The sequence below is a fragment of the Lycorma delicatula genome, chromosome 2 (genome assembly GCF_047948215.1).
Source record: "Lycorma delicatula isolate Av1 chromosome 2, ASM4794821v1, whole genome shotgun sequence".
NCBI lineage: Eukaryota > Metazoa > Arthropoda > Insecta > Hemiptera > Fulgoridae > Lycorma > Lycorma delicatula.
In genome coordinates this window covers 236,707,716-236,724,009 of record NC_134456.1, presented here as the reverse complement: position 1 = coordinate 236,724,009, position 16,294 = coordinate 236,707,716, and the positions used below count along the sequence as shown (strand labels likewise).

General features: G+C 31.1%; 1 protein-coding gene across 8 annotated transcripts in view; it reads right to left on the bottom strand.

Annotated features, from left to right (window-relative positions):
- LOC142319765 (pleckstrin homology domain-containing family G member 5-like) overlaps nucleotides 1-16,294 on the bottom strand; it is a 1,099,338-nt gene that overhangs the window by 58,896 nt on the left and 1,024,148 nt on the right. For 7 of the 8 annotated variants that reach the window (XM_075357406.1, XM_075357407.1, XM_075357403.1 and 4 more), the window contains 4 exons: nucleotides 12,216-12,326; nucleotides 8,320-8,469; nucleotides 6,433-6,543; nucleotides 2,898-3,044 (listed from right to left, as the gene is read on the bottom strand). In XM_075357406.1, coding sequence (XP_075213521.1) covers nucleotides 2,898-3,044; nucleotides 6,433-6,543; nucleotides 8,320-8,469; nucleotides 12,216-12,326 — 519 coding nt within the window. The remainder of the gene's footprint in view (nucleotides 1-2,897; nucleotides 3,045-6,432; nucleotides 6,544-8,319; nucleotides 8,470-12,215; nucleotides 12,327-16,294) is intronic. The other variant, XM_075357404.1, reaches the window with a different exon arrangement.

The window sequence follows — 16,294 nt, the reverse complement described above, 5'->3', positions numbered from 1 at the left end:
GATAGATTGAGAGAGAGGGAGAAAGAGACTGATTTATTTATTAACTGGCAAGATTGAAACTATACATTTCCCTCTTCCATCTGACCAGTTTAAATACATTTAAAATAAAATATACATCTGTTATGAGTTAATTTACAAATATACAAAATATAAAACTGCTTAGTCAAAATCAAACATAAATATTATATACAAAAATAAAAATCGCTTAAAAATACATGTTATCAATTTACCTTACAAATATAAAGATTGCTTATTTTGGAAAAATTCTCTAATTTAATCAAATTTTTTATTTCAATTTTAAATTAAGTTTTCAACCTCAAATCTAATTCTAGACTCTTAAAACAAAAATCCAAAATCATTATATAGTTACCTTACAAAGTTAAAACTAAACTTAAATATAATATAAAAAAATAAAGACTGCTCAAAAATAACCTGTATGTAAAAGTAAACACTAAATCTGTTTATCAATCTATAGAACTACCCAAAATACCCCTCTGTGTTAAAATCAACCCAATATTACAAACATGACTACACTTTTTCAGAATCTGAGAGCCACTTTTTTCAATCTTTTCTTCTAAATAAATAGGTATTTGGAGGTATTTGCAGAGAAATTATAAATATAATCTAACCAGACTTAACCTATGCTTCATTTGCTCCCTGGTCAAGGCTAGTGAGCATAGGCTAAGTTTGGTTAGATTATATTTATAATTTCTCAGAAAATACCTCCAAATACCCGCTGATTTGGAAGAAAAAATTTAAAAAAGTGGCTGTTAGATTCCCAAAAAGAACCCTACAATGTTCCATAATAAATTGTTTACTAAATGCTTTACAAAATTACAATACGAGTGCAATTACTAAAATAAACAACCATAATGTCATAGTTTTTACATTTAAGATACATCATATCTTTTTATTAATAATTTCTTACAAAAAACTTTACATCTTTTAACATCACCAATGTTCAAACTATCAATCTGCTTCGCAAATTCATTTATTAGTCTACCAGATTAAACATTAAAACACTTCTTATAAATACTCATCCGACGATGAGGAACTTGCGATAAGTAAACAAGGGCTTATGTCTCTCCTCTATGCAAATCCCAAATTTCTTTAGCTGTACATATTTACAACAAAGGAATACACTGATATGGTTTTCATTTTGGGTGTATATAATGGTAATGCTACAACTGCTGCAGTAGAATATGAAATACATTTTCTGAATTGCAGGATTCCAGATCACAAAGTAATTACCATGACTTTTCACAATCTTCAGGAAAGAGGTTCACTACTTTCATACCAGCTACAAACAATCTGTCCAACACAATGCTAATATTGATGAAATTATTATCGATGCAGTTCAGCACAGTCCAGGCATCAGTACACGTCTTTTTAAGCGGATCAGTTTCACTTTCTATAGACACTTAAACAGTCAGACACTTTTTACTCCAATCTATTGGCTTTAACCCCACAGTTCTCAAAAAATACTGCAGATATGGTTCTGAGATATATTGTATTTTATTTTTCAGGTCAAAAACTATAATAAATCACTAATTCTGCTCCTTAATTAAAGTTCTAAAGATTTCAGTACGACCTCATTTCACCAGGGTAGCTGAAATCAGAGCAAAATATTTCACTAGCTGTAACTCACAAACGAAGCATTTTAGGACATATCTTTATATGAACTTTTTCCATTATTTCTAAAAGTAGAATACGTTGAAAGTCCCGGAGGAACTTCGTAATACACTCTAAATATATTATATGAAATAAAATCCACCGAAACACAATAATTATTAATACAGTGATCAATATGTTAATGAATTATTTGATTATTCAAAAGAAAGAAAGAAAAAAATATATATATGTTATTTTACTGAAATTAATCTTTTTTTTTTAAGATTAATATTACTCCTCTGTACTATTAAATTATATTTAAAATTCTATTAAAATAATCTAGCTGGTACAGAATATTGATAAGAAATGTCTTACCTTAATTTTTCATGAAAGTACTTTTGTGGAATCCCGCATTATCAGTCATGATTGAAATAATTCTGTTATTGTATAATAAAAATACTTAAATGATGAAAATTTTGTGTATTAATTTATTGTATGAGTGTTGTTTATCTGTTACAGTTTTTATAAAACCGTCTCCCACTAACACTGTCTGATGGTTTATCAAATTAAAATTTTGTTTGTATTTATACATGTGATATTTTTCTAATATGTTTAATTTTACATCATCTTTATTAAAAAAAATTATAATAATACAAAAAACAACTATCCGACACAATAACAAATTAACTACCTTACAACCAATACATAATAAGACACAAAAGAGTGAAAACATATATATAAAATATTTATACACTAATAATATTAGTGAAAACATTACTACCACTTACAATAGAAATATTTAAACCAGCAAACAAACCTAATAACCACCTAAATGTATATTTAAAAAAAAAAAAACAATCTGTGTGGAATTTATAAAATTAAATGTAATCATTGTGATGGTATTTATGTAGGAAAACCAAACAGATCCTTCAGAACTAGATTTCTTGAACGTTATAGAAATTATATATATATATACACATGTTTCTGAAATACTTTCATAATCTTTAAACATGATTTTTTAGGTACAATTTGCACTTTGAGGCAATTTTGAGCATTTTCCTAGTAAAGGATAATCCATTAATTAATTATGTTACATCTGGCATTACTACTGTTTTCAAAGACGGTGATCATTGCTAACATAGAAAAATTTTTCCATAATATTTCTAACTGAAATAATAAATAATAATTAAAATAAACGTATTATTATTTTTTTATATATCCATAATAAATACAGAAATGTAATAAAAATTAAATTAAAGTTTTATAGGAAGAAATAAGTATCAAACCTTTGAAGTATTACTATCCTTTAAACGGAGATCAGATTCCAGGAGTAAATGACGTCGCTGAGAATTACAACACCCAGGCATAGGACAAGTTAAATCAAGTTCATTATAACTTCTTACGAGACGTTCCAAATCCTCATCCTTTGATTCCTGTAAAACATCAATCATATATTTCAAATTATAAAATTATACTTTGAAAAGTATTAAACAGAATAAAAGAATCTATTACATAATAGCAATGTATATTATAAGAAAAAGACAAACATTTTGATATTTAATTTATTCAGTATACGAGGTCTGTAAATAAAGTAATGAGACTTTTTTTTTGGCAGCCAAAGTGGCAACACTGTAAAGCTACTAATAAACATATGGTTGGTTATATGAACAGCTGATTTATATTAGGTATTAATATTTTTAGTCTATTGTTGTCACATGAGACATAAAAAAAACTTTTAGTGAAACGAGTTTTTGTTATGCGTTATAAAAATGAATGATACTAATTATGAGTAACGTTGTACAATCAAGTTTTGTGTTAAACTCAGTGAGAATGCTACTGAAACTTTTTCAAAATTGAAAAGGGCACATAGAGATGACGTTCTGTCATGAGCCCAAGTTTTTAGATGGTTTAAAGCATTTTCAGATGTCCAGGAATCAGTTGTAGACGATCCATGCTCTGGAAGACAGTTAAAAAGTGAAGACAATGTTGAGCGAATCAGAGACTTCATACGGTACGACCAGCGAGTAACTGTCAGATTGACTGCAGAACAACTGAATTTGAACCGTACCACAGTCCATCAAATTTGGTCAAACGAATTGGACATGAAAAAAGTTTGTGCAAAATCGGTCCCAAAAGTTAAAAAGAAAAGCAACAGGGTAGAAGTGTGTCGCAATTTTCTAGGGCAAATTGAAACTGATCCTGATTTTCTAAAAAATGATATTAGCGGTGATGAATCTTGGATATTTGAGTATGACCCAAAAACAAAACGCCAGACTAAGGAGTGGCAAACTTCAAACTCACTATGTCCTAAAAAAATCAATCACTGAGCAAATCAAAACCATACTAATCTGTTACTTTATTAGTAATGGCATTGTCCATAAGGAATTTCTGCCAACAGAACAGACTGTAGATCAGTATGTTTACCAAGAAATTCTTGAAAGACTGCAGAAAAGAGTTTCCTACATAAAACTAGCAATGACAGATAACTGGATGCTGCATCATGACAGCGCACATTGTAACACTGCACTCTCAATTAATGAGTTTTTGGCAAATAAAAACATCCCTGTAGTTCCTCAATCACCTTATTCACCTGAACTGAGTCCCTGCAACTTTTTCCTGTTCTCGACTTTAAAAAAAAACATCTCAAAGGACACCATTTTGGAACAGTAGAAAACATACAAAAAAAAAATGTAACCGACCATCTGTAGGATATTCCAGTTTCTGAGTTCCAACATTGTTATGAAGAGTGGGAAAACTGAAGCGTTGCATGGCTTCCCAAGGAAACTATTTCAAAGGTGACAGAGTCCATGTATAATTGGATTATAAATAAAACTTTTTCTGAACCAGTCTCATTACTTTATTTACAGACTCATATATCAATTAATAATTATCAAAATAATAATATCAGTGATTAAACTTTAAACCATTAAAAAAAAACTTGCATTAAAACTCACACTTATAAGCTATTTATGGCAAGAAAATCATTAACAAAATAATCATCAAAAAAAGAAAGGTTATAAATGTGAACCATTTATGTGAACATATTGAATGAATTCTGTAATGGAACATCAGTTTTAATGGAGGAATCAAAACATCAAATTTAAATCAATGAATTGAATAAACAAGACAATCTCAGCACTCAAAAAGCACTGATGATAAGGTTGGGATTCTAGAAGAAAGAGTTGATCACAGTTCTGATCAATTTGCCTATTGAAAGACTGTGCTCAGGTACCATGAATTATGACAAAGAAAAAATACAAAACATGGAAAAACATGACAGATCACTCCTTAGCTGAAATAAATTCTCAATGTTCCTAAGAAAATTTAAAAAAGTTTTTTTTAGTTCAACTTTAGATCAACAATGTTGACCAAATATCTGAAGGTGGGGGGGTATAATGTGAATTTTGCTGGAAACAATGAAACCTTGAAACATCTATGAAAATATATTTATTGAGTTTGCAAATCAAGAGGACCAACAATGTTTTGGTAATAATAACAGTTGGTCTCAAACTGCACAACATAAATTTGATGTTCTTCTACTATATGGCCATTATTTTGCAACCGATTAAAAAGCTGATTTATTAAAACATCTAAGACAGATGACTCAAGTTGACAAACACCCAGATTCGCATCTGTTCTGAGCTCAAAGAACATTTTGAAGCGAAAGGTTCTTTCTAGATTGTATAATAACCTATGGTGAAACATGGATACACCATTTCGAGCCCAAATCCAAATGGCAAAATTATTGGTGGAAACATTTGGATTCACCCACTAAAAAAAAAACTCAAACTCATGTGTCAAAGTGATGTTGAAAGTTTTCTGGGACTCACAAGTTACTGGAACTCACAAGGTCTTCTGGGACTCGCATTTGGAAGTCGAGAGTTCCAGCGTTCAAATCCTAGTAAAGTCAGTTAGTTTTACACGGATTTGAATACCAGATCGTGGATACCAGTATTCTTTGGTGATTGAGTTTCAATTAACCACACATCTCAGGAATGGTCGAACCGAGACACTACACTTCATTTACACTCATACATATCATCCTCTTAAGTATTATCTGAACGGAAATTATTGGAGGCCAAACAGGAAAAAAGAAAGGGACTCACAAGGATCAATTTTTAGTGACTATTTAGAAGAACAACATACCACGAGCAGTGAGTACTATTCTAACATGCTTCAACAGAAAGTGAGAGCCATGATAAGGCGAAAATGTCAGGGCAGTCTCTCAAAAGGTGTGATTCTCTTGTATGACAACACGCATCCCCACATCGCCCAGAGAACCGAAGAAACATTCAAGAAGTTGGGTTGGGAGATGTTGCCACATCCTCTTTATGGCCCAGACCTCACCACCCTGTCTGATTTCCATTTGCCGACTCAAAGACTTTTTACGCGGCAAGAAGTTCAACAACAATGAAGCAGTCAAAAAAATCTACAGAAATGGTTCAAACAAATTAATGGTTATGGTTCAAACAAATTGGTTCTGAACAAATTATTGTAACTTCTACGCTTCGGGAATCAGCAACCCTCACACAAAGGTAGGATAAGTGTCTAAATGTTGCTGGAGACTATGTTGAAAAGGAGTGTAAGTTACATTTTCATTGAATAAATAGTTTTTTCTGTACACCAATTTGTCTCATTAATTATTGAACATCCATCATAATATTACATTCTTTATAAATTATTAAATATAATTTTAACCTCCGGTGCAAATTTTAAGTAACATATCCTATAAATTCATGTAAAGCCATATTGAAAATGCTAGTCGGTTGTTTAATATTACTTCTATCTATTTCATTTCATTTAAAATAAATGGACACTCACCACAACATCATAAGCTTCAATCCTAGCAATGACACCTCTTAATCGTTCCATATCTTGTTTTTGTTTTAATGTTGTATTTACACTATTTACAAACATATCGACATGCCGAATCTGTAAAAAATTAAAACTTTATTTAGTATAAAATAGAAAATACTTAAAATCAGTTATTAATGTGTTTGAGTTTTTATTAAATCAACTTTTTTTTGGAAAAAAAGTATCGGGGTCAGCATCAAATTATTGTAACATAATTTAAATAAAATTTACAAAGAATTTACAGAGCAATAAAAATATAGAAAATTTCCTTGCTGTATTCTTATTTGTCTGCTGTAAGAATCATAAGAATCATCATACATCTTTATTATGTTGAGAGATCCTTACATAACATTTCCCACACAATATCTCTGTCAATTTTCACAGTTTCAGTTTTCATTTGGTCACTGAGTTAGTGATTTTCTTAAACAATCTGGCGAAGTTCTTCTATATTTTCTTCAGTTCTTGAAGTGAAAGATCGTCCAGAACATTTATAATCTTTGATACTGTGATGTACTTTGCTGAATCTTTTGTGGTGCTTAAAAATATGTGCATCAAACATGTAGTCTTCCTGTAAGCCTAAGTAATCATTTCCAAACATTCTGTTGGTGTTTTGTTCATTTTAGTAAATATTTTAACTAACGAGTGTTGCTTCACTTTTAAATCTGCCATTATTCCAGAATATAACAGAAAGCATAGCAGCACTAAACAACAAGTAACAATCAACTGAACAGCTGAAAGTGTTGATATTTGTAATGAAGTTCAGACACGTCCTAGTCTCTGCCAAAGAGCTCTCAATCAGTTCCACTGTTTTCACTGAGATACAGAAGCACAGCCTCATTATTTATTAGATGACTTTGTATTTCTATGCAAAAATTCAAAAAATCAGTAGAAAACATGATAAAAAATAAAATATAATCCCACATTCATTACTGCCTTTACTCACACCCGTTAAAAGTTTCTAATACGTTTTTCTGCATAACTATTCTTATAAGACACAATGGTTTCTTACTTTTCCATTTCTTGTAAGTAGATTTGATTTTGGAATCAAAAACGCTTTACAAAATCATATATTTACACGAATAACTCTGATATTCAAAAAAATAACATGTTTGTGAAATTAGCTATAAAATTATTTGATTTTTATAATATTTAATAAAAGTAATAATCTCAGAATAAAAAAAAAAAACATATATACAAAATATTTTACTTTCTACAATATGCAAAACATTGTAATATATAACATTTGTTTTTTCTTGAGTTTAATTTGCCAGTTATTACAACAAATAAAAACATTTGTATAAATTTTCAGAAATTTACACTTTACTTTATGTAAAACACATGTAACTTCTGCGAAGATCTAAATGTTAGATCTAAGATCTACATGTTCTCCTTTCTGTATTTCAAAAATACTGATAGTTTATTAATGTTAAAAATTCTTATTTTCTTTATGTTATAGTACTGAAGATGATTCCACTGGAATTCAAATAGCTATATAGTGAAACTTTATACAAGTATTTTTATTTATTGTAATATATATTTGATAATATATGTAAAAGAGTGCTAGTCTATAATAAAGTGAATTTATTTTTTACTTCATTTTTTGAAAATCTCTGTTTTAGAACACTTTTTTAATAGACTACGTGCACTCTACATACTGATCAATGAATGTTATTAAAAATAATATTCTGTATAATGGAACCAAAATTTCACGTAGAGAGAGAAGCCATTTTCTGATTTCTTTTTTTAATAATAGTTCATCTTGCCAAAACAAAAAAAAAACAAATTATTAAAGTATCTGATAGTAAAAATATCTTGCAATATAAACAAAGTACATATAGATATAAATATACATACCATTAATTCTAGGCTTAGTCGGTGTTCTTCAATTTCAGTATGTTTTTGAATTGCTTTTAAAAGAAGTGAATATTTGGTTAGTCGTTGCATTGGTTTTACAAGAATATCCATTAAACCAAGCCTGTTACAACCTTTTTGAGTTTCACACCACTGTAAAATGTTGCAAATTATTACAATAAACATAATCATAACAGAGAAGCTTATTTAATTCTAACTCAGAAAATATTGCAGTAAAATTTGTCATAAATAAAACGTTTTGGTAAAAAAAAATTATCTGTTTAAAGTATTATAAAAATGGATAAGAAAAATCTGTATCGATTACTTTAATATATAATGTTTAATATTTAAGCATGAAAAAAAAACAGAATGAACAATGAATTATTTCTTCTAGAAATAATATTTAAACTGTGGAGAAAAGATCATTTGTTGCAAACAGCTTCAGAAGAGGGGAACAGATAACAGTAGCTGATCTAAATTCTAAAGCTACAGTTCATCCAGTTCCAGTACGATGGTCTCTAGCCAATTTACCGTATTTATTCGAGTACCCCACATTTTTTTTCTTGGAACTGGAGGGCGTAATTGAAACAGAGCCTTTGGCCACGATTATTTATGTAAAATAAACTTTTTCTTAGAAATATCTAAATTCAATCACATAATTATAGTTACGTTAGGCTATCGTTTATCAATACCAGATGTCGCTTATACAGAATACATCTTTAATTATTATCATCCTCCTCATTCTATCGATGGGAACGAAGTTACGGTATTTTAGTAAAACTGACTCATGTTGTGTAACCTGCATTCGGTTCTAATGACACTACAGTTACAGTGTCAGTTACCGATCGTCATCTTGTCTATTCACCATAAGTCATTGTACTTTTTGTATATGTGGACGGTTATGTGCATTTTATCTGTTTAGTTTATCTTGTAAAGTTTAATACGGTGATTTATTTTAATTACGGCATTAAAATGAATACAAAAGGACAGCGTCTACGATCTTTTACAGTAAATGAAAAACTGCGCGTTATAGAAGAGGCTGAAAAACTTGGAAATCATAGGCAGGAAGAAAATTTGACGTAGATGAAAGCTGCATTCCAGACTGGCGTAAGAAGAAAAAACTTCTGGTGAAAGGCACTGGTAATAAAGGGCTTTTCGTGGCTTAAAACCAAAATATACAGACCTAGAAAAAACATTGTATGACTTTGTTATGGAATAAAAGAAATGCGGTTATGCTGTCACGAAAGAAATGTGTCAATCATATGCTTGTGAAATTGCTAAATCGTTGAATAAAGTTGATTTTAAAGCAAGCCGTGGATGAATAACACGATTTTTTGCACGAAATGATTTGCCAATAAGACGAAAAACAACCATTTCTCAACGACTTCCAGACGCTTATGAACAAAAAGTATTACATTTTCACAAATACATAATAAATCTTAGAAAAGGCTATTTACCTTCTAAAATAGGAAATGCTGATCAAACCCCGTATATTTTGAAATGCCAATTGACAAACCATAAACAATAAAGGTGAAAAAAGTGTTACGATTCGCACTGGTGGTAATGAAAAACAAAGGTGTAGTGTTACGCTTTGCATTACTTCTAATGGATCAAAATTACCACTGTACATAGTTTTTAAAATAAAAACTGTTCCTACCGTACAGGTAAATGGAGTTATTGTCAGAGCACAGGAATAAGGTTGGATGGACGAAAACTTAATTGTACATTAGATCAGGTGTGTATGGCAAAAGCGATCAGGAGATTTACTTAATAAAAGAAATACCAGTATACTAGTAATGGATAGTTATCAGCGGCATACGACTGATAAAGTGAAAGACATTTTAAAAAAGGGTATGACAGACCAAGTAATAATTCCAGGCGGATAGACATCTCTATTGCAACCACTAGATGTCTGCAGTAATAAACCGTTGAAATCTGCATTAAAACAACGGTACAGTAAATGAATGGCAGATGAAAATTTATATCTCATGCCTACACGAAAAATCAAACTCGCAGATTTTAACCAGATTTGTGTTTGGAAAAAAGACGCTTGAGAAAGTATTTCCACGGAAGTAGGAAGTAAATGTTTTAAAACATGCGAAATATCTAATGAACTTGATGGTAGTGAAGATGATCACCTTTGGCAGAGCGACGTGGAGACTACCGGTAACTCTTCTACAGACATTGACAGTGACAGTGACTAATTAAAAATAAAATCCCATATTAAAAAGTGTATTGAAATGATCCTTTTCAACATGATACTTAGTTTTGGTTTTACTGGACTACTGATTCTGAACTAAACTAGAACATACGGTAATTAATTATTAATGTAATATTAATATTGTAATTTAACTTTACATTTAATATTGAATTAAATGCTTTACTTTCTAAATATTTTCATATTTACATATTTTTTTATCATATCTGTTCTTATGTAAAATATCAGTATATACTCTATTTTTTTTTTTTAGATTTTCGGTCCAGAAAATCAAGGTGTGGGGCTTATTCAGTGGCGGGGGGTACTCGAAAAAATACGGTATATTAATATTGCAATTGTTTTTGCAAGTAATGGTATTGTCTAATAAGAACAATAAAAAATATAATTTGTCTACATAAATAAAATAGAAAAATAATTTAATTTAAAAAAATAATAAACAGAAAAAAACAAAAGAAAACTTATTTTTTTTTAAATTAAAAATAAAGAACACTTAAAGTAATCAAGAATAAATAACAATAAATTAGATCCTACAAGTAACTTCCACCCAAAAAATGAAGTGTGTGTGTATATATATATATATATATATATATATATATATATATATAATAAATGAATCACTAAAAATGAGAGGCCCAGGCCAGTTTACAATGCGTTCTAAATAATAGTACAGTAAATGATGGAACATATTAAAAACTGTTTAGTAACCAAATATAAACAGGCATGCATCCGAGGGAGAGAACTGACCTACTCTCAATAATTTTCTCCATTTTAGCAGCTCAAATAAAAGAAAAAAATGTCTTCTTAAAAAAAAAAATTCTAAAGAAATTCAGGTTAGCGATAACACTTGACTTTATCTGTGTTTCTATTATGTATAGTTACAAGGATAAAATGGTATTACAGACTGAGTAACAGCACATGAAAGTTAAAGACACAGCACTACATCTTTAACCATTAAGGGATAGTAACTATTGGCTTACTCTATAGGCTACCTTATGTAACAATTTGAGAAAGATTGATATAATAATTATTTAATAGCAAGCAATAAAAATCAAGCTACATGTTACAAGATCCAAAAAATGGTGTATTTTTCTGTTTTCACAGCAAAAACATATCTTAAATAAATACAGAAAAAAATTTTACTTAACCATTAAACATAGAATACAGTATAATACAGAATACTATGTAAATTTTAATATTTTTTTTTTTTTTTTTTTTTTTTTTTTAATTTGGTAGACAGTTTGTTCTTTTATAACCCTTCAAAATGTGCATATATAAATTTCACTTCTGATAGTTCTATATGTATTCCTGTTCTTTTCCAACCTAGGATTCATATCAAAATAAAATCATACTATCCCTTTCATAAACTGTCTCTAAAATTAACGTCAAAACTTTCTTGCTGTTAAAACAATCTTTTAAATATTGATCTAATTGTTTGATATTTAAGGATGTTCATTAAAGATGATGTGTGCAGTTGAATATGTGTGAATTAAAATATGTCTATGTTGAGTTACAAATATAAGCACATACACACATACACACACACACGCGCATGGCTTCTTACATGTATGCACAATCAACAATACAAAAAAAAAGTGTTATTGCAGGTACTTTTTTGACTGTGACAATTAATTTAACAAATGAAATCTCAAAATTTAAAAACTATTATAAAAAATAAACTCACCACAAGGTACGTCGTGAACAGTTCATTTTCTTGGTGTTTTTCCCGACAATATTGCTGACATGAACTTTGTTCAGCACAATATTTTGTGTATGGACGAAAAATTTCTTCAAACTAAAAAAAAAACATAATTAATTATTTCTGTACATTAAAAAAAATATACAAATTACTAATTTGGACAGTTTAATATTAATTTATATTATTAAGGTATATTAATATTTAGTTCAATTTAGATCATTTAATTTAATTATTATTTATTTTGGTATTATTATTATTATTATTATGCTTTTACGGCCAACATGGGACCACTTAAGTCAATTTTAGTTGGATCTTTTCTGAGAAAAGCGTGTTATTTTACTCTTTCGAGCTGCCCAGTATTTCTTCATCCGTTCAGATCTTGCTTTCTTTTCTTCATCCGTAAACACCCTCTTCGTTGTATTTTGTCGTTTGTCTGTCTTTTGTTTAAATCTAATGCTTTTATCTTTTAGCTTTGTAATTTTTCCAGTTTTATTCTGTAGGTCGGTCAGGGAAATTCCCAATTCTTTCATATCTTCTCTAATTTCTTTGATCCATCCTACTTCTAGCTTTTGGAACCAGAGCTTTTCAATGATATTTCTTGACAGTCTTGTTTCCGGTGTCCTTATGAGATGACCGAAGAAAGAGATTCTTTTTTTCCGCATAGTATCAGTAACAGGCTCTATTTCTCGATACACCACCTCATTTGGCACAATCCACCATCGGCCTTCTTTTTGGTGTTTTTTATTGATACACGTTCTGACAATTCTCCTCTCTATTTTCAGAATTTTTTCAATTCGGTTTTTCTGAGTGATTTTGAAAAGGGTCTCGCTTCCGTAGGTGACTTCTGGCTGTACTACAGTTTTATAATGTTTAAGTTTTGTTTTAGCAGAAAGGCATTTTTTGTTATATGCTGACCAAGTTAATTTTTGGGATTTAATCATTTTATTTGTCCTGTTTTGCCATGTCACTTTTTCATTTAAATTATAAGTTATTATTTCCCCTAGATATTTAAATTGTTTTACTATTTTAATTTTCTGATTGTTTACCGTAATGTGCTCTATTACCAGAGGATCTATGGCCATTAGTTCAGTTTTTTCGAAAGAGATATGAAGCCCTATCTTTTGTGCTAGGTTTTGAAGGCTCATGATTTGTGTTTTGGCTTCTTGAATATTATTTGCTAAAAGAGCGAGGTCATCTGCAAATCCTAGGCAATTTAGTGTGATGGAGTTTTTCTTAGCACCCATTTTTATATTTTTGGGATTTATTTCATACCATTTTCTCATGACAAATTCGAGGGGGCAGTTAAAAAGGAGTGGTGAGAGGCCGTCTCCTTGCCTCAATCCAGTTTTTATGTAGAAGGGTTGAGAGAGTTCACCTCTGAATTTCACTCTGGACTGGGTATTGGTTAAAGTTAATTTTATCATGTTTACGAGTTTAGGGTGAAGGCCCAGGTTTCTCAGAATATTCAGCATGGATGGTCGGTGTATACAATCATAGGCCCTTTTAAAGTCGACGAAGGTGATTATTAGTTGTTTTTTCCGTCTTTTATATAAGTCCATCATAAGTTTTAGGGATATTATTTGTTCCGGGCAACCTCTCCATGGCCTAAATCCCCCTTGGTATTCCCCAAGTTCCAGTTCAAGTTGGTCTTTGCATCGGTTGTATATGATTCTCGACAGGATTTTGTATGTGCAATCCAGGAGAGATATGCCTCTGTAGTTTTCCGGATTAGTTTTATCCCCTTTTTTATGTAATGGATGGATGAGGGCTGTGGTCCAGTGTTCTGGAAGTTTTTCTTCGTTCCATATTTTCACGAGGCATAGATGTAGGGAAGTTTTGACTGAATAAACTGATGAGTGTTTCCAGAGTTCTGCGAAAAGCTGGTCTTCTCCGCTTGCTTTGTAGTTTTTTATTTCATTTAAGGCTGCGAGAACTTCTTGAATTGTTGGCGGGTTGATATTTACTGGTGAAGTTTTAACTGGAGTTTCAGTGTCAATCTCAAAAAGCTCTGGGGGATCGTCACAGTTGAGGAGTCTATTGAAGGTTTCTGCCAAAATTTCAGCATTTTCTTTATTGGTGTGGGCCATATTTCCTTTTTTTCCTCTCAGCATAAGGGTGGGTGGTTCATATCTTTGAAGAGCCTGACCAAAAATTTTATAATAGTCTTGGAAATTAGTTTTCTTGGAACTTTCTTCTATTTGCTGAATCAAGTTTTTTTGGGCTTGTCGTTTGGTTCCTCTTATAATTTTCTGAGTTATTTTCCTTTGTTTGGTGAATTCATGGTTAGATTCTTCAGTTTTCTGGGTTTGGTGGTTGATCCAAGCCCGGTGTCGGTCTTTGACTGCTTTGTCACATTCTTCATTCCACCATTGGTGTTTTTTTCTTGGGTTTATAGGGGCTAGTTCTTCAGCTATTTCTTTCAGTTGGGATGTCAGTTGTTTTAAATTATTAGTTAATTTGATTTTTTTTGTTGTTTCTTCAAAGATGGCATTGTTTATTAATTTATGTGGATCATAAGCTCTTTTGTTTTTAGGTTGGGATTTTTTCTTTTTATGCGGGGTGAATTTTATTTTAACTTTAATTAAGTAATGGTCCGATCCAGTATCTGTTCCTCTCAAGACTTTTACATTATAAATCTCCTTGTGATAATTCCGGTCCATGCAAACATGATCCAGTTGCCATTCTCCTTTTTTCCAATCTGGGTGTTTCCAAGTCTTCAATTTGTTTGGTTTTCTCATAAAATAGGTGGATTTTGAGATCATATTATGGTTTCTGCAAAATTCGACAAGTCTTTGGCCGTTCTTGTTAGTTTTCTTTTGGGCAGGCCATTTTCCGATATCACGATATCTTCGTTCTTTACCAAGTTGGGCATTAAAGTCCCCTATTAAAATCTTCGTGTGGGTCTTATTTATGTTTGCAGTTTGGTCAAGAAGTTCCCAGAATTTGTCCATCTCTTCTCTATCTTTTTTAAGATTGTTTTTGTCATTGGTGGGAGCATGGACATTTATTATGGTGTAGAATTTATTGGCTGATTTTAGGGTTAAGGTTGAAATCCTGAGGGAGTAAGACTTAAATTCTACGACTGAGTCAATTATTTTAAGATTGATTGCAAATCCTGTTCCGAACTGTGGGCAATTCTTCATCACACGTTTCCCGGGGATTCCTTTGTAAATTCTGTAACCCTGAGATTCAAACGGCTCTCGATCGGTGTTTCTCATTTCTTGAAGTCCTGCGATTAGGATATTTTGTTTGTCCATTATGTCTGTTAGAGTTTTTAGTTTGCCGGGTTGAGTTAGAGAATTAATGTTGTGAGTGGCAATGTAGTTTATTTGCTTGTGTCTTATCCTCAATTTTGAAGTTGTGTTGTTTTTGGGTTTCCAAACGCTCCGATTCATTGTTATCTTTTAAGCAGCTGCCCACCGGATCCGAGTGCAGCCATCTCTGGTATTTACCAGACGGTGGATTTTTTCTTAAAAGACCTTCCATATTTGACTTTCAAAGGCAAGTCAGCCTTGGGTGGGAATAAATTCCTGAGTTACAACTCTGGATGTGATCCAGAGAGGTGATTCCGATTTAGTTCACCAGTAGAAATCTCCACGTTTCTAACTGGTTATCCAGACGAACCAATGTGGAGGCGCAAACCGATTTTTTTAATTGAGATTTTAAGTATGGAGAAAGTTTAAATCGGTTCCGGAATCATTTCGTCCATTTTGGTATTTATAATAAGTTGTTTTTTATTATCAACCATTTGGCAACCAATTTGTTTACATTATTTCTTATTGGTAGTCATCTTTGTTTACTTGTGTTTCTATTTGTAGTTATTTTGTTAAGGTGTTTCGCCATTGGCAACTGTTTATTTACGACATTAGGGTGCGTTTTGTGTTTAAGATACTGTTTTTGTTGTGCTTATGATTTCAGAAATGTAAGTCCAACCAGGCCTCGTGAGGGGTAAGTCCAACCTTGTGAGGAGAATATGGAAACGATTGAGGTTAGGCTTGACGACTCTTCATCCTCTTCTGGGGATGAGGAATCACAAGTGAGTGCTTCTGGTTCTTCAAAGGTTG